The sequence below is a fragment of the Crotalus tigris genome, unplaced genomic scaffold (assembly GCF_016545835.1).
Source record: "Crotalus tigris isolate CLP2741 ecotype Arizona unplaced genomic scaffold, ASM1654583v1 scf7180000024364.846960, whole genome shotgun sequence".
NCBI classification, from domain to species: Eukaryota; Metazoa; Chordata; class Lepidosauria; order Squamata; family Viperidae; genus Crotalus; species Crotalus tigris.
The window spans coordinates 665,345-693,264 of record NW_024100532.1 but is presented as its reverse complement, the minus strand read 5'-3'; the positions used below and the strand labels follow the sequence as shown (position 1 = coordinate 693,264).

Genomic DNA, 27,920 nt, shown 5'->3' with positions numbered 1-27,920 from the left:
GATTTTATTTAGCTATCACTACACCTTTATTAAGACAAACTTTTACAAGCGATAATATAAAGTGCACATAAGTTACCAGCAGCAAAGCTAAGAGTCATAAGCAATCAGAAGATGGAGGTGCCATGCAGCCGCTGGCTCCTGAACCACCATGCCTAGAAGAAAAGCAGTTCAATGAAGTATAAAGTGGGGGAAGCATAAATGTTTTTGCTGCTATATAAGTAACTGGCATCTTCGATAGCTGCAGTATATGAGAAGTACTAAGCAATATATGTTTGTGTTATAAAATACTATGCAGTACCGAGGTGAAGTCTAAACATCCCATCAGCTGAAAGACCAACCAATACTTTTGTGAGTCAAGATGCAAACACAGGCAATCATACACAACACCAACTATAGTATTGCGGGTCTAGCTCCTGACAAAAATATTAAACTGCATCACTTTTAAGACCAACCATTTCTGCAATGGATACCTTTCAGAAAGTTGGTTGATCAGTCATGAAACTCACTGCCCAAATTAAGCGGTGATAGCCCTTCTTGCACTATTGGTACTATCTATTAGTCTGCAGGTAGTAGTCAGGTCTGCATGCATGAGACTCCTTTTCCTTCTTATATCTACACTGTATGGATGCTAGACAACAGCTAAGCAATAAGCCTGGTTACAACTTTGCCAGAGGCAGTTAAGCTGCATCACTGTGCTATGACTGCAGTAGCTAAAGACTAGGCACCTTGGCTTTTCCCTTTTCCCAATTCAAAAAAAAAACAAACTAAGAACATAACACTTAATTGAACAAAAGGTCCACTACCATTTTTCATATTGTCCCTCAAACTATTTTCTCCCAGAAATTAATGTCTCTTACAGCAATGTCTTCTTCCCTTGAGAAGACTTAACATTTCTAACTCAACCAGGTGCTTAAGGATGCTTTTTGAGAAAGCAGGCTGACAGCTCTCCCAAAAAAAGTAATGCAGCATTCCAACTTTAAATTGCATCTCAGGAATGCATTCTACTATAAGCTGCAAGTGACAAAAAATGGCTTAAAAAAAAGCAAACTAAATCTAGTAATTACATGGCATTCTTTTCTCACGCTGAAATTAATTTCACTATATTATTTAGCTCTAAATAATTAAATTTCACTCATATTAGATACAAATTACATTAAGCAGATATTTTTCTCACAATTATTAAGCAGCTAGAAAAGGTGAAGCAGTAGTAAATAGGGTAGTGGAGGGCTTGCTGCTGCCACCGAATTCCTTGATTTCTAAGAGACCACGAACACTATGTCCCCCCACATTTATATACTCTTTCCCTTATTGTAGACAGCAGGCTGTGCTTAGCCAGCAGTAAAGGCACTCTACATATGCTCAACTATACTATTTAGCATTGTTTCATTTGTTCCAGGCTCACTTTCAGCCCAGGAAATGAACAGATGGAATGTTTGTGCAGAAGTGCTAACACTTTCACAATTACATGGCTGGCGTGATCAGAAGCAACTGAATACTCTTAGGCCAAATAATGCTATTTGCGTAGCTAATACATGTTTGTGTATATCTCATTCTACACACACATTGCCAAGTTCCATAAACTACATTTCTGTCTTCTCCAAGGCTGACATTGATGTTACTATGTCACACAAGGAGACTTACCCATGTAGTAAATTCAAACTATTGCTGGCACCAATAAACACATTTTATCAGTATAATAAGCCAGTTTTATGATTGATTTGTAGCTGTCATGTATCAACTTATGAGAAAGTCAGTTTCTGGTTTCTACAGTAATCCATACAATGGAAGTTGAATCTATTTTCACTTCTTATAAACCCACAGGGAGCCCAATTCCTTGTCTTCATGGAGCAAATAATTCTAAAGTGCATGCTAATTGATTGTTTTGGACATATATGGGGGGGGGGAATAGATTTTAAAAGTGGGTGACAAATTAATTGCTCTTTAAAAGACTATTATACTCTGCTGCGTCACCCAATTGTTCTGTTTTCATATGTGTATCAAGAATACCTCTTGTGGCTTTAAAAAAACATTTAATGTTTTAAGAGAAGAACAAAACCAAATATGTGAGTCCTTAAACTAACTAAGAAAAAATAATAATTCACTGCTGAAAGTGTAGTATGAAACCCAAGAGGGAAAGAGAATAGGATTAGAGAGTGTTGTAACAAGTCACTAACTGAAGGAAAGGAACTATAGAGGTTTGGGAACAAATGTTAACTCATCAGGAATTAATTAATAAAAATGAATTAATCCCCTCCCTTGGCCTCTGTATAATACTTTATGATTTTCTTTGCAAGTGACATTTGTGTTGAGATAATCTCTGCTCTAAATTTGCCTGCAGCCAGAGCAAAGAAATACATTCTTCAGCTCAAATAATTTTTTAACCGATGAATCAAATCCATTTACAAGCTTCAGCATATAAAAGGGTCTTAAACCACTTTGCCTTTTCAGAGCCTCCTCATCTTCCTCCTAATAGTAATTCAGCAGAACTCTTCATGGTGTCACTAGCTGCCAGTCAAGTGGCCTTGGAATCAGAATCTCAAGTCCATAGAAAAAGCTGGATCTTTCCTTTCTCTAAAGAGGAATCCAGGTGCAATGAAACCCTTATATATATAGCAACAAAGAAAGCAGCATGAATAGGATGCAGTGATACTGGCTGCGAACACTGAGGGCCAGTAATTTCAATCAGATGTCATCTGTTTCTCTTTCAATGCCGACATATTTGAGGGCATCTGCTTGGCTATACCTGGGAAAGAAATGAAACTGTTGTGAATAAGTACATTATGGGTCTTTATGAGATATCATACCAAGCAATATCTTGGAAACTTTGAAAACTGGAATTAGATTGCACTCACCTGTAATCAAAAAAGAGCTCTTCACCTGCCTGAATTGCTCTCTTGGCAAAGATCCCGATGCGGTGATCTCCATTCACCATCACCACTGAATTGGGTCAAAAAAGAGACTGAATGAATTGTCCAGATTTTTACAAGAATCACCCCGCCAAGGCTTCCACTGTCACTCATTCCCAACCTTCAGGAAACAAAATTTCAAATCTGTCATTTGCTAAACTGAGGGTGCATCATTTTCACACCTGAGAACCCAAATGTATTCATCTAGCATAGACGCAATTACTAGATGATCTAAAGAGCCATTTTTGCATCCTAGAATAAGTTAGAAATGTGTGAGTTATGGTTGATTGTTACCACCATTCTTAAACTGTGAATTCTAAGCTACAAAATTAATTCTCTAGAATGTGAATGTAATTCTCAGCAGTGCCTATTAGCAATTGTGGAACTGAATTAAGAAGTTTTGCCAAGAAATAACTTATTTATATAAGTATTTATCACATCTAATCTCTCATCTAGGATCCTGTTTCTTTGCCTTTGCCTTTTTGATGATTAAGGGATGATAGAAGCACCTCTTCTATGAACACAATTCTCTGTGACCAGATTTTCTGATGAAGATATTTATATTCTAATTTTAAAGAAAATCAGTAATTACAATGGCTGGCAACATGCCCTCTTTTTTTTCTAAACAACTGAATATACTTGATCCAAGACATATCCCATCACACTTACCTTCTATGTTTGAATTCCCATTTTGGGGTAAAAATCAAATCAAGGATGTCTGCCTAAAAACATCAGATTCCAAGTTGGAGTCTATTGCATCAGAATGAGAGCAGAGCCCTAAAGAGTCTCACCTTTGGCATAACAGTTAGGATTGACGGAGTGATTTGCAAAGCGGATTTTGTTGCCTTTGCGTGTGGCATCAACAACGAAATCTGTCAGGGGAAAAAAGAGTTCACAGGGATTGGAGTCTCTGCAAAAGCTCACTTACTTATGTAAAACCACCTCTGAACGCTATAGAAGACAGAACTCTAAAGCCTGCTCCCTCCAAGTTGCTTTATCACCCCCTACTGAAGATCACATCCGCAAGCTCTACCTCACTATAGTCAATTACCATTATTGAGGTTGAAGAGGAAGCTGGACATATACTTGTCATACACCTTGCCACGTCGGTCAGCCTCATCTTGAGAGATAAGCTGAGAAAAAGGAACACAATGGACAATGATTTGTGACTTGCCATAAGACGACCAAGTCAGAGGTTAGCAAAATTTAGAAGGCTTAGTTTCTCCCAAGGAATTGGGAAATCTGAAAATAGTGCCTCCAAAGCAGACAAAATTTAAACAGAACTTTTCTTCCATTTTGCAACAATAAAGGTGGGGGCAGAAAATTAAACAATTGATTTGCTAACTACACATTTTGGCAAGTAAAAAACTGATAGGTAATCAAATTAACATTTCAGATCAATCAGTAGATAAGGAATGAATTTTTTATTCTTTTTTATCTACATAAAATATATGGATTACTTGATATATTCCCAATACTGGCAATACTTAACTGAAATAGATATAAATACATTTGGTCGTTCCATTCTTAGTTCTTCTCTTGTATAACCCATACAAGAGAATCAGTACTCCTTAAACTGTTGATTTCTACTACTGACATACAGCTATAGTTAAACGTGGTACATATCAATATGCAAAATGAAAAAGAGTGGAAGAATTAGAGTTGCTGGGAATTGGGTAGTGTATAAATTTAATAAATCATCACCATTATCTTCCCAACCCAAAACAAGGCTGTACGCTTTTTAGTTAAAACTTCAGCTCTAAATTTAAGATGCTGTAACATAAGTGGAAATTGTTTTCAATAACACATTGGTTTCATTTACATTGTTAACAAATAATTTATAGTTGTTAAAGGAAAATTTGCCACACTGCTCTGATTTCTGGCAATGCAATGATAAATGAATATGGGACTGCCCTAGAATTGCTCAATTCTGAACAGGAATCAAGGAATGCAACAATTTCTTCCTGGAAGCAAATCTAAATTTTGCAGACAAAACAGCTTTAGGAGGAATTTTACTCCAGGGCAGCATAAATAGTTTACATGAATTTTATTTGCTAACAAATGTATCATTTTATAAAACTAGAAATAATTAATGGTGGCGAAAGGATTTGCCTTTTCTACATATATGCACTATATATATATATTTTATGTTGCAGATAATGTTGGCAAGTTACATAGCAAATTTATTTAAACATTATAATGACACCCCATAAATTCAGCCCGAAAAAGATTATAAAAGCTGCCTATTCCACCTTCTCTTTCCTTGCCCTTCTGCTCTACTTTGATGTTTCATTATTGCTATGCTTGTGGTGTTGCTATAAAATCTGATTATGAGTTAAGAAGCTGGAGCTGTATTGAAAATGGTAAATACTCCACCTGGAATTAATCAAAAGTTTACTAGAAAGTTTCCCCAACATCATAATCAGCCAACTGTTCACCAAAAATGACAGCTTGCCCAGTTTTTAGCTTCAAGTCCTATCATCTAAATGTTGACCAAGTGACAAGCCCATATTAATAAATGACTTTCATCTGCAGATTGTCCTTGCTTTATGACATAATTGAGCCCACAATTTTGGTTATAAGTTGTAATGATCATAAAGTGGGTCTTCATGTGAATGTGCCCAATTTTATAATATTTTTGTGGCAGCTGTTAAGTGAACATGGTGGTAAAGTGAACGCCACAGCCATTAAATGAACCCATTATTTGTTTTTTGTTTTTTTTTGCTATAAAATGGAAGTAAATGCCTGTTTCCAGCAAAACTATCATAAATCGCAGGCAGGTGACTGTAAGGGTGCAGCAAATGGCTATAAATGTGGGCCAGTTGCCAAATGCTCAAAATACAATCATATGATTACATGGGGGAATGGACATTGGAACCTTTAATCTAGTTGTAAGTTCCATTTTTGGGGTCCATCATAACTTGACCAATTACTAAACAACCTTTCAAGGACCATCTGAATGCTGGCAAGGCCCAAAATTTACTGTTCCAGAGATAGAAGGGGCGTTGTCTTACCTGAACGCCTTTTCTCAGCATGAGAAATGTAGACTCCAAGGATGGGTTGATTTAGTCTTCTAGCCCAATCAGACCAAACAATCAAAGTTGCTATGCCTCTGCAGGGTCTGACCATGCCCCAGTTTCAAAAGGGTGAAGCGAATGATTGTGTGACGTGATGGCTCCGAACTGCTGACACTAACCTAGCTGCTAGTAATGATCAGGGAGGGAGTGGAGTCTACATTCCTCATGCTGAGAAAAGGCGTTCAGGTAAGACAATGCCCCTTCTCCAGCATGTAGAGGAATGTAGACTCCAAGGATGGGACATACCAAAGCCCCTATGATCCCACGGGTGAGAAGCAGGTTGGTTTAGTGTCGGTGCTGAAATGGACCACTTGTTGTAAAACCCGACGGCCAAAAGCGGCCTCCGCGGAAGCAAACTTGTCGAGTTTGTAGTGGTGAATGAATGGTGAAGTGGATGACCATGTAGCCGCCTTACAGATGTCCTCTATGGACGCCTGAGTCTGTCACGCCACCGATGTGGAAGTGCTACGAGTAGAGTGCGCTGTCAGGCGGCTTGGGACAGGTAAAGAGGAAGCCTGGTAAAATTGAGCGATACAGGCCTTGATCCACCTGGCTATAGTAGAGGAGGAAACCTTCTGTCCCTTGGAAGTTGAGTGGAAAGAGACAAAAAATGCCTCCGATTTGCGAAAGGAAGCTGTCCTCTTAATGTAATGACATAATGCCCTACGGACATCTAGGTAATGCCACTGCTTTTCTAGTGTGTGAGAAGGATTGGGACAAAAGTTTGGTAGTACAATGTCCTGAGCCCGGTGAATCAGGGTATTCACCTTGGGAATGAATAAGGGATCTAATCTCAGCACCACTCTGTCCTGATAGAAGGTACACAGGTCTTCCCTAACTGAAAGAGCAGCCAGCTCTGACATGTGTCTCGCCGACGTGATGGCTACTAGGAAAGCCACCTTGTGGGACAAAATGTGAAGAGGACAAGACCTTACAGGTTCAAAGGGAGACCTAGTGAGTGCCTGCAGAACACGAGGTAGTTCCCAAGATGGATACCTGTGTACTACCGGAGGTCTGGTGTTGGAGACTCCTTTCATAAAGGATCGGACCCTGGGATGATAGGACAATGGAGTGGCGTTGGCACAGGTGAACACCGTGGAAAGAGCGGCCACCTGTCTACGCAAGGTGTTGGGCGCTAAGCCTTTATCCACTCCATCCATGAGGTATTCAAGAATCACTGGAATAGTGACAGAAGAGATAGACAAACCCTTACAGGTACACCAGTCACAGAAGTTCTTCCAAGTGGCATCATAGATTCGGTTTGTCGCCGGCCGTCTGGAAGCTTGGATCATAGCTATCATCCTTGAAGAGTAAGATCCGCACATCAGGAACTGGCGCTCAGATGCCAGACGGCTAGTTGTAGCCACTGTGGGTCTGGATGGCATATGGCCCCGTGTTAGAATTATCCTCTCTGGAGGGATTTGCCAAGGGGGGGGGCTACAGCGAGGTTCACGAGATCCGCGAACCATGGACGCCTCGGCCAATACGGGGCCACAAGGATTAGCTCCACCTGTTCCTGTAACAGCTTCCTGATGACGGCCGGGATCAAGGGAAGGGATGGAAATGCATATAGAAGGCCCGCCGGCCAAGGGCTGCAGAGGGCATCTGCTCCTTCCGAACCCTGGGATGGGTACCGAGATAGAAACCGGGGAAGCTGGGTGTTCTTCGGGGATGCCTACAGGTCGACTTTGGGCCGACCGAAACGGTGAGTTATCTCCCGAAAGAGATGGGGATATAGACGCCACTCTGAATGATCTATCGTAGATCGACTCAGAAAATCTGCCTGGTCGTTTTCCACCCCTGAAATGTGTTCCGCCTTTAGGGACAACAGATTCTGTTCCACCCATGACCCCAGACACTGGGCCTCGGACATTAAAATCCGCGATTGAGTGCCATCCTGCCTGTTGACATGGGCCTTTGCCACCACGTTGTCTGTCAGAACCAGTACGTGGCGGCCCGCCAACTTCTTGTGGAAATGGCGAAGTGCTAGGTGTATGGCTCTGAGCTCTAACCAATTGATATTTTTCTTGAGATCCCGTTGAGACCAATGTTCCTGGGCGAATTGGGATTGCAGATGTGTCCCCCATCCAAACAGACTGGCGTCTGTGGTCAAGGTTACCCGAGTCGGTTCTCTGAACAGGGATCCTTTGGACAGTGCTGGGGACAACCACTGGATGAGGGACGTGAGTGTCTGTGGTGGGACTTGCACCCTCTGTGGAAAACATGCTACACCCCGTTTCTGGTAAAGGAGTAGAAACCACTGTAGTTGTCTCGTATGAAGCCTGGCCCAAGGCACTATGGCAATACATGAAATCAGTTTCCCTAACAGCTGTGACAGTAGGAGCAGGGTTACATGTTTCTCCTTGCGCACCCTGGTGACCATCGTACGTATGCTGAATTGACGCTCCTGAGACAGGAAAATTCAGCACTGGCTGGTGTCTATTATTGCGCCTAGGTGGAGCAAACCGTTTGTTGGGATCAGATGGCTCTTTGGGAAGTTGATCATAAATCCATGATCCTGGAGTGTCTTGATCGTCAGTGCCATGTCTGAACGGGTGTTCAGTGCCGAGGACTGGATTAGGATATCGTCCAAGTAGCACTGAACGCGGACTGGTACCAACCTGAGCTGTGTGGCGAGAACCGCCAGGATTTTGGTGAAAACCCTTGGAGCTGATGATAGGCCGAATGGCAGGGCCCTGTACTGATAGTGATGGTTGGAATACCTGAATCTGAGGAAACACCTGTGATTTGGATGTATGGGAACGTGCAGGTAAGCTTCTGTCAGATCTATGGATGTAAGAAAATCCCCCGGCCAAATACTGCCCAGAATAGAATGAAGAGTTTGCATCTTGAATTTTTGGTAAATTAGGTCCCGATTTAGAGCCTTGAGGTCTAGGATCACCCTCCATCCTCCTGAGGGTTTTGGTACCACGAACAGGATGGAGTAGAAACCCAGTCCCCATTGATCTGGGGGTACCCGCTCTATTGCCTCTATGCTTAACAGATGACAAATGGCCTCCTCCATGAGACCTTGTTTCACAGGATTTCTGGATAGGGGGCAGGAGATGAAGCGCTGAGGGGGGAGTGTGAGGAGCTCCAGAGACAGTCCGTCTCTGATAGTGGTTAGAACCCAATTGTCCGTGGTGGTACTTTCCCATTTGTGGAAATATAGTGCCAGTCTTCCGCCAATGGGAGGAATCCGCCTCAAGTCACTTTGACTTTCGGAAAGGACGAGCTCCTCTGCCGCGAAAGGGCCGCTTAGCCTGGAATTGTGGCTTTGGCTTGTCTCTGTAGCCGGACCGGTCCGATGAGCGGTCCGGCCCTGCTTGAAAGGGCCGATACCCGCTCCATGTAGTTCGGTCTGAGCCAGATTTGAACGACGGACGCTGGTTGTATGGAGAAAAACGTCTGCCCGTTTTTTTGACAACATGAGCTAGTATTTTCAACTTTTCTTTGTTTTCAGTCAGGTAAGGAGTGAGAGCCTCTCCAAAAAGGCGACCCTTTTGATATGGTGCCGCAGCTACTCTCCATTTGTGCCTCGTATCGGCCTTCCAATTTTTTAGCCAGAACAACCGGCGTGCAGCCACGTTGGAAGCTATGGCCCGAGCCGAATATTTGGCCGACTGCAGAGACACATCCGCCATGTATTCCAGTGCGGCCCTTAGTTTAGTGACATCCTGGTGAACCCTTACTTCGTCTGGGGATAATCTGGCCTGTAATTCCCTGAGCCAGATTAATGCAATTCTAGCGAAAAAGGAGTTAGATGTTGAGGCTCTTATAGCCCAAGCCGATGCCTGATGGGTTCTTTTGAGGGAAATCTCAGACTTCTTGTCCTCAGCCTTAAGGGCTTCCGACATATCTCCTGGGATTTTGGTGTCTGACAGTATGGGGCGAGAGCCTCGTCTACACTCGGAACTTCGAGGACATCGTTGAGGGAAGGGACCGTATCTAAGAGCTTACGATCTAATCCCCCAAGAGCAGAGAAACTTCCAGGAAATCCCCACTGATCCTGAATAGATTTGAGAAACATAGAGGGGCAAGGTATCTGTAGGTTCTTCTTGACCGGTTCCAGAAACAGTGGGTCAGAACTCTGTCCAGAGTCCTGATCGGTCGTCTGTGGTTTCACGGGTTCAATTTTTCCGGTGACATAGGCCTTTTGTAAAAGAGGATAGAAGGAATTTGGATTAAACACCCCTACCATAGGAGTGGCCTCCGCCTGAATGTCTTCCCCGTCTGACCACATGCCTTCTTCCGGAATCTGAGCGGAAAAATCCGATATCTCGCTCCCTTCAGATTGAGGTGGAGAACCGTGATCTGAGATCGCATACTCCCTGGGATGCCTAGTTTCCATGGGCGTAGGGGGGGTTGACGGTCCTTGGACCGGAATGGCCCTCCCTGAAGCCGCCATTGCCTGAGCCACCGCCTGTGAGATCATGGCTTGGAGCTGGACAATAAATGAAGGATGTTCAGGGCCCCGAAGACCCGCCGCCGTCGGCGTGAAAGATGCTGAAGGGATTGGGGGAGGGACGACTGTAGTAACCTCCCCCTGAGACCCACAAGACACTGAGGAAGGTCCTGGCTCAGCAGCTGGAATTGAATCTTGGACCTGTAGTCTCAATTCTCGGTCAAAGAGGGACAGATGGTCCCGTTCATATCCCAGCAAGGAACCCTGGTCCAGGGTCTGCTCGGGAGACCAAGCCTGTGTAAAAGGGGAAGATCGATGCTCCCTTGATGTGGATGCAAGAGGAGGTGAGCGGATAAGCTGCGTCTCTCCTGTCTGCCGCTGGGCTTTGGAGAATTGTCGCTCCAGCGCCCTATGTCTGCTATCTGCTTGCTTGTCATCGGCCTTAGAGGTCCATTTGACTTTGGCCTTGGCTTTTGCAGGTGTATCCAGACTGCATGGCTTGCGTTTTATATTTCCACTGGAGGTGGAAGCCTGTGAAACGGTGTTATCCGCCATATTGAAATAAATAATAGGAAATAAACAACAGGTGTTCACCAGAAGATCCCTGGATCTGGCCTGTACTGCAATAGAAGAAAAGACAGGTTTTCACCAGGAGATCCCTGGATCAGTCCTGTTCTGCAGGAGAAGAAAGGGCAGGTTTTCACCAGGAGATCCCTGGATCGGCCCTTGGTCTGCAGGAAAAAGGAAGGCCACGGCCCACCTGGGTGGTACAGGCCTGCACGAGGGTCTGTGAGGTCCGGCCCGCCGTTAAGCACGGAGTCACTACGTGATATAAGCCGCGCTACACTCAGGGGCTGTCCTCCCTGTTCAATTTTTCAGGCCCACTGCAATAGAAACAATTTGGCCAAAAAGGTATCAAATATCAATTAAAGATAAGTCTATATATGAATATAGATATATATCTTGTTTATTTTAATTCTGTTTTATTTTAATTGATTTTTATTTATTTTTTATTTTATTTTTTTATTTTTTGACCCTCGTGTCTCACTTAGTGACGGCTAGGACAGTAAGTGCCAACCACTATGCAGACAGCGGAAAACAGGCAAGGCAAGCAGCTGTCCAATCTGTTGGCACTGGATATTTAAAAGGTACTGGTAAGTCACACAGTCTGGAATATTACCAGATCAAATGGAGTGAGAGACTCAAGTTATTTTCCCTATGTCCACTAGGTAACCTGAGATGGTGCCTATTAAGCAGCTGAAGCACGAGATAATGAAGATCTAAAGGAATGTAATTAGAACTCCTATTCCCTCCCCCCACTTAGGGAGAATCACCAAATAAGTAAGTTACTTTGTGACTGAAAAGGCTGTAATTAGGACAAAGCAGTCAATTTAATGTGTGCGATCGGGCGGAGCCCAAAATGGCGGCTGGGACGATCTAATGAGAGATAAAACAAGCTGAGAGAAAAGATCCTCTCCTGCAAGTAATCTGATAATAAGCTCTTTTAGTCAAACAGTTCACCTGCTGTTTTTTTTGGGGGGGGGGGGTTATTTACAGCTGACAATCAACAGTAACAAGGAAGTACTTGAGTAGTGTGAGGATCGAGCCTTCTAGAGGCTCAAAATGGCGCCCGCAGGTTGTTTGAATTGGTAATAAACCTAAGAAGGTGATTTCAGTTTTCAGCTGAAAATTAGTAGTTTAAAGCTTCGCATTCACAGCGAAGATCCTGGGAGGGGGTGGGGGAGGTGGATTGTAATGAGGCAGCAATCTATGATCAGCTGTCTGCCTCTGAAAAACTCACGGAGAAGGGAATTAAGAGAGAAGAAATGGTGCAGCACTGAGCTCAGAGCTGAACCAATCCCCCCCCCCAAAGAAGGAAAAAAAGGATAGAGAAACCACGAATGGCAATAACTACCTTTCTGAATCTAAATTAGGAGCCAAATTCTCATGTCTCTTCAGGGCTGAGACCAAACGAAAACTGGGGCATGGTCACACCCTGCAGAAGCGTGGCAACTTTGATTGTTTGGTCTGATTGGGCTAGAAGACTAAATCAACCCATCCTTGGAGTCTATATTCCTCTACATGCTGGAGAAACATGTATTTCCCTCGGGATATCCTGTTCCTCTTTTCAGCTCGTAAGCTCAAAGCTGGAGTTGCTGTTCAGGAGATGAACAAATAACCTGCCCTCTCATTCATCTTGTTAACCACTGCTGAGACTAAGGATTACAGCAGAGAGGCTTGTGGACCTTAAGTCTTGTTCTATTTTTCCAACTCACCTCCCCACAGTACTCAGAGATAAATTCATTCTTCTGCACAGATTCCTTAATGAAAGTTCCCCATCCAGCAACATCTGATGGGGCCAGCAGCAAGTGCTATGAAGAAAAGAGGCAGAAGCATATTTTATTAAGTAGATCAAGTGAACAAACATAGAGCGTTACAAGATGGGGAGAGAAAGGAGACAAACAAATGGATACCATATTCTAGTCCACCAGCCACAAGATATCCTTTACTTGCAGCATTCTTTGAATGCTATCTTTAAAATCTCCAAATAAAGGTATACTGTAGCCAACTTTCTCTTCTATCCCAATACATTGAGGGTCCAGTTAAAAAAAATCAGTCCTTACTGTTATGGAAGTAAGGTTGGCAAAGATGGCTGAAACCTCAGAGAATGGGTAGCGGTGCAAGCAACACTACTCATCAAGAACTAACTGGGTCTGAGTCCTTCCTACAGTTTCTCACATTAGTTAGCAGAAACAAAATAAAACACCTAAGCTAAATCAGTTCTATGCCATTCCCAACTAGCACATTTCCATAGCAGACTCATAATTCTGATCTCCTGTCCTCCCGTTTTGGGACTGAAATGTACCTTCTTGAGGCCCCGCTGGATGCTGCAGTTCTTGCAGGAAACCACCTTGGAGTCCCAGTGCTCTGATGCCCCACAGGTCAGGCAGAGGTCTGGATCACATTCCCGCACAGCCAGATAGCAGGGGCACTGCTTAGTGTTGCACTGAGTCTTGCAACGGCAGCCAGGGAACCGGTTCTGGCCTTGCAAAGGAAACAAAAACATATTTGAAGGTATGCCACAAGAAAAATTGCTAGAAACTTCAGCTATTATTAGGCAGCTTTGTAGAGAGTCTTGTTTCTTACAATCAGGATTGCATTGGCAGAATTTCTCACAGAAATTCTGTGTCATAATGCAAGGACAGGAGCTGTCACAAGGATGGTCTGGATGGTCACAGGGTTGGTAGTTGAACACTTGAGTTGATGAATTGTCTGCAGGAAGAAGGAACATCTATGAGTTGGGCCTAAGAAGCCTGAATGCTGCATATATTATAGTCCTAAATCAGCACAAGACAGTGTTTTTAGTGCAGAAGGCCACTTCAGGTTTACCAATTTAGTGCAAGTGCTGGAATATGACAAGAAAACAGTATTAGCATGGATTATTCAAGCTACTTTTCAAAATACCAGATGTCAGCAATCAGAATTTCCTTATTTAGGATTTTGAATTCTGCTATTAGTATTAAAACAGTATACTTCTCCAACTTAATTTTAGATATCAGAGGTCATGAAGAAACACTGTCTCATCAACTGATGGGAATATTCTGGAGAAAATTTTAGAAACAAAGGGAGTGTTGAGGTTTCTTGGCCTAGCCTGGCCTGACTGGCCTTTGACAAATCTTCTATATTCCATTCTGTTTTCCTAGAAGAAGAGAATAAGAAGAACCAGGCAAGAAACACATTACCTTTCTTAAGCTGGATCTTCCTGCAGTGAGCAGCCCAGAGCCTTTGTTTGGGAAAAGGAAGAGCAAAAAGAATATTAATCATAGAGACAGAAAAAAAAAATCTGGATTTCTAAAATATGCATTCTCTCTAACTCTCCTTAGCCTCCTTTCTAGATCTCTCAAATAAAAAAATGGAACTTATAGATGAAGGAACAACTTGATGAGAGAGAGGCAGGAACTTTTCCAACATAAGAAAATTGAGAATGATGAATTGGGTACTGCTACATTTCAGAACTTTTTCAGAAGGAAGGAGGGTGGTGCAGAGGTCCATAAAGACTATGTCAGTTTTTGGCAACCTCAGTCACTATGTCTTCCCCAAGAACTTCTGTAGCCCTAGAATTATTCCTTGCATGGCTTCTTATTGGCTAGATGCCCCTGAACACATACCTGTGCTTCCTCTTTTTCTTCTGGGAGGGATTCAGGAGCTCATTAACTGGTAGCTTTGTTATCAAGGATTCCTTTACAGCAAACTGAAAGACCTGCCAAACAAGACATGCAACTTGCTGAAAATGGGAGTTCCAAGTGAGGGAACCAAATGCCCGTGCCCAGTCCTGGCCTACCAAAGGTCATACCTGCTTGCATGTCTTGGTTCCCAGAAGCCGAGCAATAGAGCAGAAGTTATTGAAGTAAGTTCCATGGAAAACACGGAAGAGAGTCTCCTCTGCCCCTGTCCACTCTACAGGCTCCAGAGGCACATCAGACATGAAGGGTTGAGAAGATGATGGACTCAGCTTTGGCTTGGTTGGAGTTTGGCAACGTGAGTTTGCCTCTGGAGCAACAACAACAACAACAACAACAACAAAAATGAATAGATGTGGAAAGTAAGCATATACCAAAAAGGAACCCCCAAACATGACAACAATCTTGTTTTCTTAAACATGTTTACCTGCAGGTGGTATCATTTGTCACAGAATTACTAATCTCAGCTGGGCAAGGACTGTTTGTGATGACAGAAAGACATTCTTTCTTCAACAAAGTGACTGGCACTTAGTGCTTATGTGTGGCACTAAAACAGACTGATAGCAAGCTCTGGCATAAATTAAATATGAACAGATTCCACAGAAGAAATTATTCTTCTTTGAGCCTGCTGGAGCATATCACTTTCTAAGGTGAAAGAGGCCACCTGCAATTTCTCCATCCCCGATTTTCACAAGCCACGCGTAGGGGAACCTCACCCACCTGAGGAACTGGATGCCCAGTCATTGCCTGTATCTCTGTCACTATCACCTTCTTTTGCTTCAGCACTTGTAGAGGCTGCAGCACTGGTGGAGGCAGTGGCACTGAGATTGGGGTTCCTGCGTCGACGCCGTCCAGCATATTTTGACCGAGGGTTATGCATCATGGCAAATTCTTTGGCTCCCTCCTAAAAACAATATAAAATTAGAAATATACAGCCTTGTTCAGATATTATAACTAACCAGGAAGGACATGGATCCAGTATGCTGGTGGTGGCACTAATAGTGTTGAGGACCCACTGCCTTAAGTTAACTTAAGTTCTCTGGATAGAAGGAAGAGAAGGGCAAGTTTTTTTTTACAGAGGGTCATAAGTTAGTCATGCCCATAAAGGAAGGGAACATACACCAACCATATGAAACAAAATGGGTAATTTACAGACTGCATAAAACTTTTCCAATGAACCTCTTTCCTCATTTTATTCCAAAAATTCAAGTGGCAATGGACTTTGCTATAAAATTTTGGAGCCAAAGTGCTTGCTCCAGAATTTTAGGAACTGATTTAGGAACAATACTGTATAGAAAGTACAATATTGCTCTAGATACAGAAATCAAAGTATACTAAATTTTGTTTAGGCAATTTGAAGCAATTGTATGGACAATTGAATACACAGGAAACTGATGGTCTCTAAGAAATAGTGTATTTTATTGTGGTTTGCTAGTGTAGGAAAATGGTCATTTTGAAGCCTGCAGGTGCAGATTCTTTTTTTAAACAAAATCTGTGGTTGTTTGGACGCAACGTTATTATCATATTTGGTGGTCATGTAAAAGTATAAAAGCTTTTTGGATAAAGATATGGTGGAATATTCAAAAAAATTTTAAGAGAAGGATAAAATTTACTCCACAATTGTTTTTGTTAGGTATTATTGTTGATTGTAATGATAAAGAAATTATTTTAATGTTAAATCTAATTACAGCGGCAAGGTTGTTGATAGGACAATATTGGAAGCAGGAATTTTTGCCTACTTTGGAGGAATGGTTTTTTAAAGTTTCTTATTTATCTGAAATGGCAAAAATTTCTGCTTATTTGAAAGATCAATCGCAAGAGAAATACCTTTTGGTGTGGAAAAGATGGATAAACTTTATACAGTATAAGTATGATATTAAAAGATATTATTTAGCTTTTGAATAATTTATGTTTGAAGTTTAAAGTTTAAGACAATATGTATTTTTTATTATATATATATATTGGACTTTTTTATTATATATATATATTGGATTTTTTTTCTTTCTTTTTTAATGTAATTTTTGTTTTAGGTTTACTTAAGTTTAAATGCTTTGTATTTTGTATTTTTAATTCTTGTTAACCCTGTATTCAGCTCTGGGAAGAGGGATGGAGGGTTTTTGGGAGGGTTGGGATATCATTGTAAAATTGTAAAACTTTTAATAAAAAAAAACACAAAATCTGTATTTGCTAGAAACAGATGAGGATCATGCAGTGAAAAACGTACTATAAAGACAGGAGAATGGTATGAAATCAAGACATCCTTCTTTCCTTCCTACAATGTCATAATTGCATATATTTTCTTTTGACTTTTAGGTTTTTTTTAAGTGTGTGTGTGTGTGTGTGTGTGTGTGTGTGTGTGTACCACAATTATATGGTAAGATAATGCAGAAAATTAATTTTTTCCTGCCACCTGCTGGTCATTTGAACTTTTGCGTCCCAGACCTGAAAGTCCGAGGAAAAGCAGTTTAATTTTTAGGGTAACAGGGCATGCTCTCCTTTTAATAATGAAGGACGGTCATATTAAAATAAATCAAAAATAAAAATGGGCCTATTAGAATCTATAATCTATTTATTAATTTATTATTAGAGCATAAGCTTTAATGGGTTGGAACTCACACAATCAGATCAGGTTAAAATGTTTCAGATGTAGATATAGAAGGTATTACTATTTACCTGAGAATGTACAATATTTTATGACAACAACAATTGGTGGATGCATAACAATTCTTATACTATATTTTAAATGAATGCCTGTAATATTGGTTTTGCACCCCAGCAATCCCCATCCAACATACCAACCACAAAAAGCAGTCTGATCCACAAGGCTCCGTCTCAATTTTGGTCTCCACATTTTTCCGCTTATAAACATTTGGAGTTGCATGAAAAGCTAAAAAAGAATAACCATCTTGCTTGGGTTAGAATAGGAACCTTGAAAAATATTCTTTGTCTAAAAAAAAAATATCTCAAATCTCAGGAAGGCAATAATTACTACTAGTCAAATAATTTTGTAAGAATTTATACCCAGGGTTAAATTCACCCTATTTTAACTTTGGCAGATCATCAAACATGCAGAAATACCGAAGGGGGGGGGGAGAAGGGGCAACTTTCAGAATGGAAATGAAGCCATAGCAAAAACTGGAGAACTACTTGTATGCCTGCCTGGTAATGCTAATTAACCCATAATATATTATTACTATCTAGCAAGCCAAACTTAAGTTTGGCTATTTCAGGCAGGCATTGCTATTTCAATGGTTAACCCACCTGGATTTTAACTGGAATATTTATGGGGCTTTATTATTGTAACTGAGTATAATTTAAATCATGTTAGATCTTATACAGATGATCTAAGCCATTCTGAATACTTTAATATGATAGATAGGAGGGAGAGTAGGTAAGAAGATTCACAAATGCATTGGGGAAGGTAAATGGAGGTGGACATTCTAGGATAATTTGAAAAAGTGGAATCAACATTGTTATGCATGCATCTATACAGAAGGCAGTGGATTCTGCTAGCGATCAGCCTTCCTGAGATAATCTGCTAACATTTCCCATGAAAATGTCATACACTGGAACAGAATAAGCAGGAAAGAGGTAAAGATTGTATCAGGAACTTACGATGGAGGAAACAGTCATACTTGAAACACCGCCTGCAAAAAAGTGTGTGAAAGGAATGCAGAGCCTGTTCACGCTGAACAGATTTGGCATTCGGCCCGTCTATATTTGGTGTGCACTGGGGTGGAAGCACATTCATGTCGGATTCTTCTGTCAGCTCCCTATATCTGAAGAAATGAGGTGGAGAAGAGAAGAGTCATTCAAAGTCATATAGAGACCTTCCAAAGTTGCTCCAAACAATGGAAAGACTGGCTGCAGCTATTCTAACAGTTTGCACTTATGTACTTAAAATTGTTACTTAAGAGAGAATGAGTTATCATTTCACACTCTGAAGATCACTTCTAACATATTGTTCAAGCATTAAAACTGCCTCAAATAAAATTGAACACTTTTAGATAAGAGGCATTTTGCAGTTTGCAGAATGCTAACTGTCATAGCAAACTAGGAACCAGAATTGTGTATTTTGAAGACCAGCTGCAAACCTCTGCATATGACAAGCATGGTTAGAATGCTTGAGATAATAATGCGAAACACTCCAAAGCAGACAGCAGGGGGAGACAAAAGCATGACCACTACTAACACTCCAGATTATTTTTCTGTAATAATTTGGTTGCAAACTATACACTGGATAGTACTCTGCTAGTCAAAATTCATAAATTGTAAAACTTTAGCCAGACTGAAAGTTGTTTGTTTATTCGTATCAGAAGCATCATGATTAAAATAAGGCATACTATATGATGTAACACTGAAAATATAAAATACAAGATTAAAATATGTACAAATTAAACAGGTCTTGTCCAGAAACTAGTAACATTAATATTAGAAATATATTAGATTATAATATTATTTTTTAGACTATATGAGACATATCCAAATAATTTTCTTGGCAACATTAAGAGTATAGTTTGTTTTTGCCTCCTCCTGAGGCACATTATGGTCCTGAGACTTCCTGGTAGCCTTTTGTTTTAATCACCATTAACTATATCTGACCCTGCTCAGATTTTTTTTTTGAGGCAGTATTTCTGATACCCATCTTGGAAATTAAAGTACATTATGTCCAGACTAGAAAAACGAAATGATACTTGGCTTGAATTAGATAATTCCTACCTTTCTTTCATGTCTTCTGGATAGCCATTCTCAGGAAACATTGATGAAAGAGCTGTAAAGATCATGTCATTTGGAAAGTGCTTCTTTGAACTTTTCTTGTTACCTACATTAGACATGCAAGAAAGCCTGCTGATATTTTGTGAATTAAAATATTCCTCTCCCTGGAATACTGCTCTTCCAAGATAGGATTGGCTCAGAAAATAATTAGGAAGAAACCACAACAGGCAAATATCAGACAATAAACTATGCTGTAGAATGCATAAAAACAATTTTGAAGAAAATGCCAAACAGGTGCCTTTTTCTCAGTTTCCTTGTGTATATGGTTATGCAGACATTATAATTTCACCAGCAAAATACAAGAGTCTACAAGATCACAAAGAAATTGTGAATAAAAATTGTATTGTACTTTTAGGGGCTCTTAAAGTTTAGCCTACAGTTATTTTGTTACTTAATTTCATTTAATAATTTATGGGTTGGAAGAGAAGAGCTATAAACTTTGAAGGATCCAGTTGAAGCATGTTTCCATTAAAATCTGCTGGAGAAGAACATTACCCAAGAACTGAATCTATAGCCCCCTTCTTGCCAATTCATACTGCCTAGTATAAGATACTGAATGGAAGAAGCACATAGCAGCAAGACTTGCAAAGTCATGGCAGTCTGAATGTGGCTCCCATAGGGACATGATGGTTAAGAAGAAACATACTTTCCATTGTAAGTCGTTTCCTCTTCCGTGTGACAGGCAGGTCTTCCTTCAAAGCTTCTAGTTTGCCTTCTACTGTATCGTGTCCTTCGTCTTCTTCCTCAGAATATTGGTTTAATGCATCTACCAACTCCAGAAAAACAGCATCACTGATCAGAACAGAACCTGGGAGCAATTCTGGAAGGAAGAACTGAAAGCTAGACATGGAAAAAAATTCAACCTCATGAACAACAACATTGTGTGCCTACGAAGACAAATCTGACTTGTAAAAACAGAATTCTCTCCTTCAATTCCCTCCCTATACATGATCTGGGCCCCTTCAATCCCAATGGAAGACTGTATAGCCTTTACCTTCTTCTCCATGGACTTTGCCATCATAGTTATTAATGAGCTCCTCGATGAAGGTTTCGTCCTCTTCTTTTACTTCATCTCCCATGTAAGGGATGTTGCACAACACAGTTTCATCCTCCACCTGCAAACGGGGGCAGACACAGCCTGAGGGAGGCAGGTGGCTGTCCCTTGTCCACTCACCAGAAGAGCCTGCAAATGGCAGATTGCATGCCCACCTTAACAAGAACCCAGAGGGATGTCTGCTGATCTTACTGCACAGTAAAGACTTTTCCTAGACAGCACTCTTTATGCTGACTGGAGGAGGAGCGGAGCTGTAGTCCAACATATCTGGGAGGGAACTAGATTAGGGAAGGCTGACGTAGTATGCCCCAGCATCACAAGGTCTTTCTTCATGAGCACTTACTCTTGAAGGCAAGGTCATGCCATTCAATCAGTGGTCTTTAGAGAAGGTTCTGGTGGCACTAGTGATTCACATAATTTTATCTTGCTTATTTGTAATAGAAAAACTCTGGCTTTATCCCTGTTTACTGCAGAAGGGGGTTCAGAATGTTTTTTTCTATCTTGAATTAGGGAGCTAAGGCCATACAGTCTGACAGCACGATCCACACAACAAACACCAGCTCACTAAGTTAAGGAAAATATCTTATTTTTATGCAAAAATTGCTAGAGGAAGAGCAGCATGCAAGAAGTGCCTTTTAGCTCCAACTCAGGGAAGGCTTGGTACATACAAAAGTACTGTCAGAATCCAACAGCTGCTGCCAGATAAGATGCTTCTAATGTGGAGCAAAAGTCCCATAAATTGCTTTGTCCAAATGTTGTGCCCTTGGAGAATGACTGAGGGTGACCAACAGAAAGGCATCAAAATTGTGAGCAATTATTAACCTAATAATCTCATTTACTTGTAAGATGACAAGTTAAAAAAAATGGATGGCCCATCACTGGAATACATGCTTCTGAAGACTCCCATTCCCCACCCAACCCTCAGACTTCATTAGTGATAAGAAGTTTCTGAGAAGGGATGGAGAAGCCCCTCATCAGAAATGTTAGAAGGTAAATTCTGGTATTGTCAGCATTTCCCTAGCTCTGAACTTCCAGAAGCTAGGATTAGGGATAAACAAGATTCATTAGAGAATGGCAGATTGTTTACAGGACACTGTCATTTTGCAGAATCAAACTGGAACTTCCTTGATCTTCTGTGCAAGACATGGCTTCTAAATGCCATCTTTTTCCATCTGGAATCCAGATGTTTTGGACACTGGAGACAATGTAGACAAGCAAGAAATTTCACTTCTGTAATCAGATAAATAACTGTGCTATCTACCTTAAGAGACAATTCAGATATTATAAACAAGTGTGCAAACCTTAGTAAAAATATCATGTATTTCAGGTTCAAAATGAAAAGCAGAAGATGTTCTTGCACTGGGTAGTACTCCACAAAGAAACCCTACTGCCTTCCAACCAGGCCTTAAAAGATGTTCTGGATTCAAAAGAAAACATTCATATTCAAGCTCAGAATTATGGCAGCAGCTGATTACCTACCATGAAGTTCTGCTGGAGTGGAGACCAGGAATACATGATAGGCACCAAGGCTACAGTGTTTAGAGTTCGCATGAACAAAGTCTGGGTGCTCAAAGTGGGGAAGCTGCTCTCAACTGTGCACTGGAGGAGAACAAAAGCGTACCCCGTCAGAAGGAGTAATATACAAGTCATCCCTCTTAAGTCCCTATGTGCTGAATATATTTTCATCCATTCCTGGTACTAAAGGAGACAGATATGATGTGCCTTAGTGACCATGCTTTAGTATCATATGGGAATCTTCTAATATGGTTTTCTCTCTTGCTTCCGCTAGAGGGCACCACGAACCACTACATTCAGAGGGAGGAAGATGGACTTTTGGTAGGCATTCTGATTTGATATATAGGGCCATCATCATATCAAGTTAATAATCATATTATTATCCAGGCCCACTGTAACACGTTGGGTACTTACCAATGAAGACTAGAATGGTTTATTACCAAAACATCTTAAAGATCACCTCTTTCCATATAAATCTAGCAACTTGTTGAAGCCATTTTAGGAGACCCTAATCCATGTTTCTCCATAATTTGCAGGTACTTCACCTCTTCCTGTCTTGTTTCTTTTACCTTCTTGGTCCAGATGGATCTTTCTTATAGGCTTTCAAGCAGCAGATTAAAGATATTTTGTGTAGACATGCCTTTTAGAAACATGCCTCTCTGATTTGACTTATTGACTGGGGATTTTGTTAAGCATTGTATGATGGTAACAAATTAAATACTGTACTTAGCTTGCTTGTTGGCATACCTTCTAACTTGCAAGCCCTTATCCCTAAACATAGAATTGAAAGAATTGATTATGATCAGTCAGTTGGTGAACAGGCATTTTCAACATGATCAGATGTATTAGTTTGTATGACTTTGAAAGTAGGCCCACCGGTTATGATTCTGGGAAAAATATGTATTATCCCAATTCATGAGCCTATTTCTCTTCTGTTCCCAAAGGATACACATCAATCGACTGTAGGACTTAGGAAACAGAAGGACTGAACACAACAAGAATCAGGAAATTAAAAGCACAAAAGGACTGCTACAGAGGATCTTGCAGCAACTGGCAGGAAGTAAAAGTACTAATTTTGCACATGGAATGTCATCCTTTCCTGTTGCTGTTTGCTGGACAATCCTGAATGATCTTTCATATTCTGAAAAAAAAAACTTCTATTCATACTGATGACTTTACATAACTGACCTAAATTTTTTCTCTGAGTAAATGCGGAACTTCATAATGACATGGAAAGTAGCGATATTATAGTGTGGGAGTGTGAATATGAACTTAGGAAAGGAAATATAGTACATTATTTGCTGCAAACACCTGTTTGAGAAAAGGGTTTCCTCCAACCAGCTTCATAGACTGAATAGGCTGAATTCTAAGCTTCTTCCAGTCATCGTTTAGGATGTTTATCTTTTCCTGAATCTTTGTGAAGTTAGACACAAATAAATTCTACAGGAATAGAGGAAAGAGAAAAAAACAGATCAACCTTTTGCCATCATGGAAGAGGGATCCCAATTCACAGGAACCCAGCAAAAGGAACTCATTTTTAAACCTGGATTACTGGCTACCAATTATTTTATATAGGTAGGCAGATTGCAATTATGCCATTTCTCTCCTGAAACAATCAAAATCAATCCTTTTCATATCAAAATATACAATCATACTAATAGTCTACCTCCTGCATCTCTCATGATAGCACCAAATATGTTGACATGGTAAGTCATTTTGTACCCATAATTATGAGGAAATGAATTTTATTGTTTCTCAGGGAGATATTTTACAATGGAGTCCTTTGTGGACTCTGAGCTTGTTGTTTTTTTTGCAGAAATTTCATTACCAAACTAGGCAATATCATCAGTGACAGAAGGGAAAGGGGTCTGCTCTCATTTTATATTCCAGTGGCTTGCCCTGTCAGTGTTGCTGGGAGTGGTGTTGGTGGTTCTTTGGTGTTTTACTGTTAGCTTTTTTGTCTGAATTGGTAATTCTTGATTGGGTATTGTTTCTTTCTTGATTGTTGGTCTAAAGTTAATCTTGGTATGTATCTTTGTTCATCTGGGTGTTGATTGCTGGTGAGAAGGTGTTTTGGTCTTTTGGAGTTTTTTTTGTTTTGATTATCTCTTTTGAATGGTATGTAGATGTTGTTTATCTCTATGTGCCTATTGATGGTTGATTTGTCTGAGTGCCAGGCTTCCAGGAATTCTCTAGCATTTTTGGATTTGGCTTGGTCTAGAAATAGATATTCTAGATATTTAACATTTAATTTTTTAATGTTCTCTTTTTAATCAGAATCAACCTTTTTCTGTCAGAGGCTGCCCATATTTTTAACAGGCATAGCAGTCACATTATCCGGAATTGAACTTTTGTACCCTCATATTTTTTGTGCTTTGGGGCACAATAGATATATTATATAGATATATTAATAGATATATTAAACTTTATCACACTTTCATTACTACTACCCCCATCCCCCCATAATTGGGTCATGTAATCTTTAAGTGTTTTGATGACCAAAAAAAGGATCTATACATATTCAGACAGCGGCTCACCTCTGTTAGGCCAGAGGAATTTGCCTCGCCTCTGTGCTGGAAACACCACTGCCCACTACTCTGGTGAAACTTAAGGGTTGAGGGGAATTCCAGGTATCCCCAAATAAAGGTTTTCCCCTCTCCCTCAGAAACAGATGGAAGATGTTGCTGCATATTTCTCCTGTAGAATCCCTCAAAAGAAAAACAAATGAGAGGTGTGTATGATACTGTTTGGATACTTCTCAGCAGGCAGGATGGATGTGTAGCAGATCAACAGTAGTAAGAAGACTAATGGGGGAAGAGAGAGAGCATCAGAGAGAAAAAGTTTGCATATGGGCACCAATGGCTGTCACTAAAGTGATAGGCAGTGTGCTGTTTACACAGTTTGTAGGGAGTTTCCTGAACTCCTGAATATAGACTCTGGATTTGCAGAATAGAGAATAGATTGATATATATTTTTAGATGTAATTTTAACTTCTCATCTTCCTGAGAGAAAGTCAGTTGCAAGACCGACGTTTCTTTCAGTCAGAGTTTGTCCATTCCAATGTGCAGAGGTTCAAGTTTACTGGAAAAAAAAATTCTGCTTAAGGTAAAGCATATCTTTACCTTAGCTCCCATGTTTGCCTGAAGTCTTTTGAGTTGTCGAAGACGCATGTATTCTGACTTGACCTTTCTTTTCCAATACAGAATGCATTTTGATGTGGGTGGACCTGGAATTTCTACTTTCCTGAGAGGGAAAAAAACAAACATATTTGAACATCTTTGAACAGTACTAACTGGAAAATTATAACTTTATTCAAAGTCTGTCAAGTCTACATAAGAGTTCCCATAATAAAATAGAAAAATAGCTAAACAGAGTTTTAAGATTCTTGGTCATTGCCCATTATTTTCAGTAATCTTTGTCTTTTGATCACTTCACCAATAGTTGTAGCTACTTTGAAGCTTCTCTTTACATTACTATTTTTTCCTTTAAAAATATAATCTAACAGTCTTGAGATGCTATATAGAAGACAACCATTTGTTTAGTGACCATTTAAAGTTACAAAGGCACTGAAAAAAGTGACATGACCTTTTTTCATATTTATGACCATTGCAGCATCCCCATAGTCATGTGATCCAAATTCAGATGCTTGACAACTAGTTCATATTTATGATGGTTGCAGTGTCCTGGGGTCATGTGATCACCTTTGATGTCCTTCTGGCAAGCAAAGACAATGGCGAAGCCAGATACACTTAACAACTGTGCTACTAACTTAATTGCAATGATTCACTTAACAACTGTAGCAAGAAAAGTCATATAATGAGGCAAACTCATTATTTTACCTAGTAAAATAAATTCTGGGCTCAATTGGGGTCATAAGTCGAGAACTACCTATATTGCCCACAGTGCCAGACTGAATTGATCTGCTTTTATCACACTCTGACAATGATGAGGCCCATATGTTTTCAAATGATTAGGGAAATGCCCCATGTGAGGGATATGTTCAGCATCCTATGCTCCCCTTACTTTATAACTTTCTTTAAGAAATTATTTTAAGTGTTTGGTTATGTTTCTTCCAGGTAAAGTTAGGTTTCACTCATTTTTATATAGCACAAATATCATCATACTGACTGACCTATACGTTACTTACCAAAGTATTTCTATGTTATCATGTAAACAACACATAGCACTGCAAAACATATAATAAACTAAATCACCAACTTCATCTCAACCTCCTAGAAAGCCAAGTTACTTTTCTCTCAAGTATTGTGATTAAGACCACACGTGTTCCTTTTCTTTCCTCATTAAAGCAGTGAAGAAGAAGCAAAGATGCTGAATGTCTAGAGCATGCGAAAAATGCCTCAGCTAGCATGTAACAAAACCAGAAATTGTTCTGGAGCCACTTACAACTTTTGGCTTAAGAGGCAAAACCAGTATCTTTTATCCTTTTTCGTTTAAGCAGACAAATCACTGAGATATCAAGCAAGGGCCTTGGCTATTTTTACAGGTATTTTTATAGCTGTGGGAATAGCTGAACAAAATGGGGGAGTTCGTTTCCACGTTTCAGCTTTAAATAGACGAAAGGCAAGGAAAATGCAAGAACTATGTCCAACCAGCATGCCCAAGGCTGCTCAAACAATCTTTTGCCATGCCCCGCCCGCATCCAAAGACCTGCGGCTGTCATGCGATGACCTCAGCACCTCTCTCCCTCTCGCCCTCCCATGTACTGATTTTTAAGATACGTCTATACCCTTTTCTGAGCCCTCGTCCCATTTCCGAGTAAGGGACTTTGCATGACGTCGTAAGTATTAATGCACCCGAAGTGCTCACTCCACAGGCATGATCCTCGTAACCCCCTCCCATTTCCCCTTAAACCCCTTCTTCGACACTCACTCCTTAGACATCGTACACAGGTGACCTACAGAAAACGCAGAACCCCCTTTCTGAACACGCATGCGTCACACGCCGCATCGTACTCGCCCTCCTCCACCTCCTTCCCGACGCTGCCCTCTTCCGCAAAGCGACGCCTCCGTTGTCGCAGAGATCCATAGACTTACTAATTGGAGTAAAGTAGTGTCATTTTTGGCGCAAAAAGTTTGTTTTGTTTCTTATCTGGAAAACCGCGTTTGGAAGCCGACGCTCGTTCTGGCTAGGCGGTAATGGGTCGCCTTTCCAATTCAAACGACGTTGCACTGTTCAGTGTTTCATCTGTCTCTATGAGTGACCGCACAGTGCACTCTATTTACGTTAAATCCATGTAGCTTTATACTCAGTTAATTTTAGGGAGGTACGAATGATCACAGGTAAAACATAAAGGTGTTTCCAACAGGTAAATCGCTATTATTTTTGCCCATCACATCATTTGTTCCTCTGAAATGATTTAAAACTTTCTTCAACCTTAGAGTAGTAATGCTGAGCATATTACAGTCCAAACCGTATGTTACCCACCAAATTAAGACCCTTTTGATGTGGAATTTATTAACAGATAGAAGAAAATGTTTACATGCTGGTTGAGACCCTTTGGATGTGGTATTTATTAGCAAATAGAAGAAAAATGTTTACATGCTGGTCAAGAAAACAGACCAAGACCATTCAAGAACTGCATTCATTGTTACTGTAAATCGTTAGGTGTGTTACATGGAAGTTTTTTACTGGGAAACCAAACTTACTGTAACCCCTATAAGGTTTTATACTGGCAGGATTATTATTTTTTATTAGCTGGTTTGTTTAAAGCTTTTTTAAAAAGGCAAGTCTCATTCATAAGAATAGGTTTTCTTTTAAGCACTTTTTTTGTGTAACAAACAGCCAAAACTCAAATGCTAGGGGGAATTCTTCCAAAAACAGATTGAATATTAAAATCTGCAGCAGGGCTCCCTCTTCTCTGGAGGCCAGGCACCTGCTATCAACTTTCAGTCCAGGTGAAGCTCTGAATTTTTCCCTTCACATTTC

General features: G+C 40.6%; 1 protein-coding gene across 7 annotated transcripts; it reads right to left on the bottom strand.

The window, feature by feature from the left end:
* Window positions 1–2: 2 nt before the first annotated feature.
* Window positions 3–27,020, bottom strand: EZH1 (enhancer of zeste 1 polycomb repressive complex 2 subunit). Of its 7 annotated transcripts, none has more exons than XM_039327661.1 (21): window positions 26,865–27,020; window positions 25,097–25,217; window positions 24,512–24,682; window positions 23,286–23,414; window positions 21,939–22,058; window positions 20,400–20,520; window positions 20,052–20,225; window positions 19,349–19,451; window positions 18,245–18,408; window positions 17,425–17,516; window positions 15,350–15,533; window positions 14,743–14,939; window positions 14,558–14,649; window positions 14,132–14,172; window positions 13,536–13,661; window positions 13,255–13,433; window positions 12,665–12,760; window positions 3,958–4,039; window positions 3,698–3,778; window positions 2,853–2,937; window positions 3–2,743 (listed from the first exon to the last, which is right to left on the bottom strand). In XM_039327661.1, exons 1-21 carry the CDS (start codon window positions 26,924–26,926, stop codon window positions 2,683–2,685), a joined length of 2,481 nt encoding a protein of 826 aa, XP_039183595.1. In that variant the 5' UTR covers window positions 26,927–27,020; the 3' UTR covers window positions 3–2,682. The 7 variants fall into 7 exon arrangements, with proteins under 7 accessions (XP_039183595.1, XP_039183596.1, XP_039183597.1 ...); XM_039327662.1 differs by having other exon boundaries at window positions 19,349–19,400; XM_039327663.1 differs by having other exon boundaries at window positions 26,894–26,998.
* Window positions 27,021–27,920: the final 900 nt, after the last annotated feature.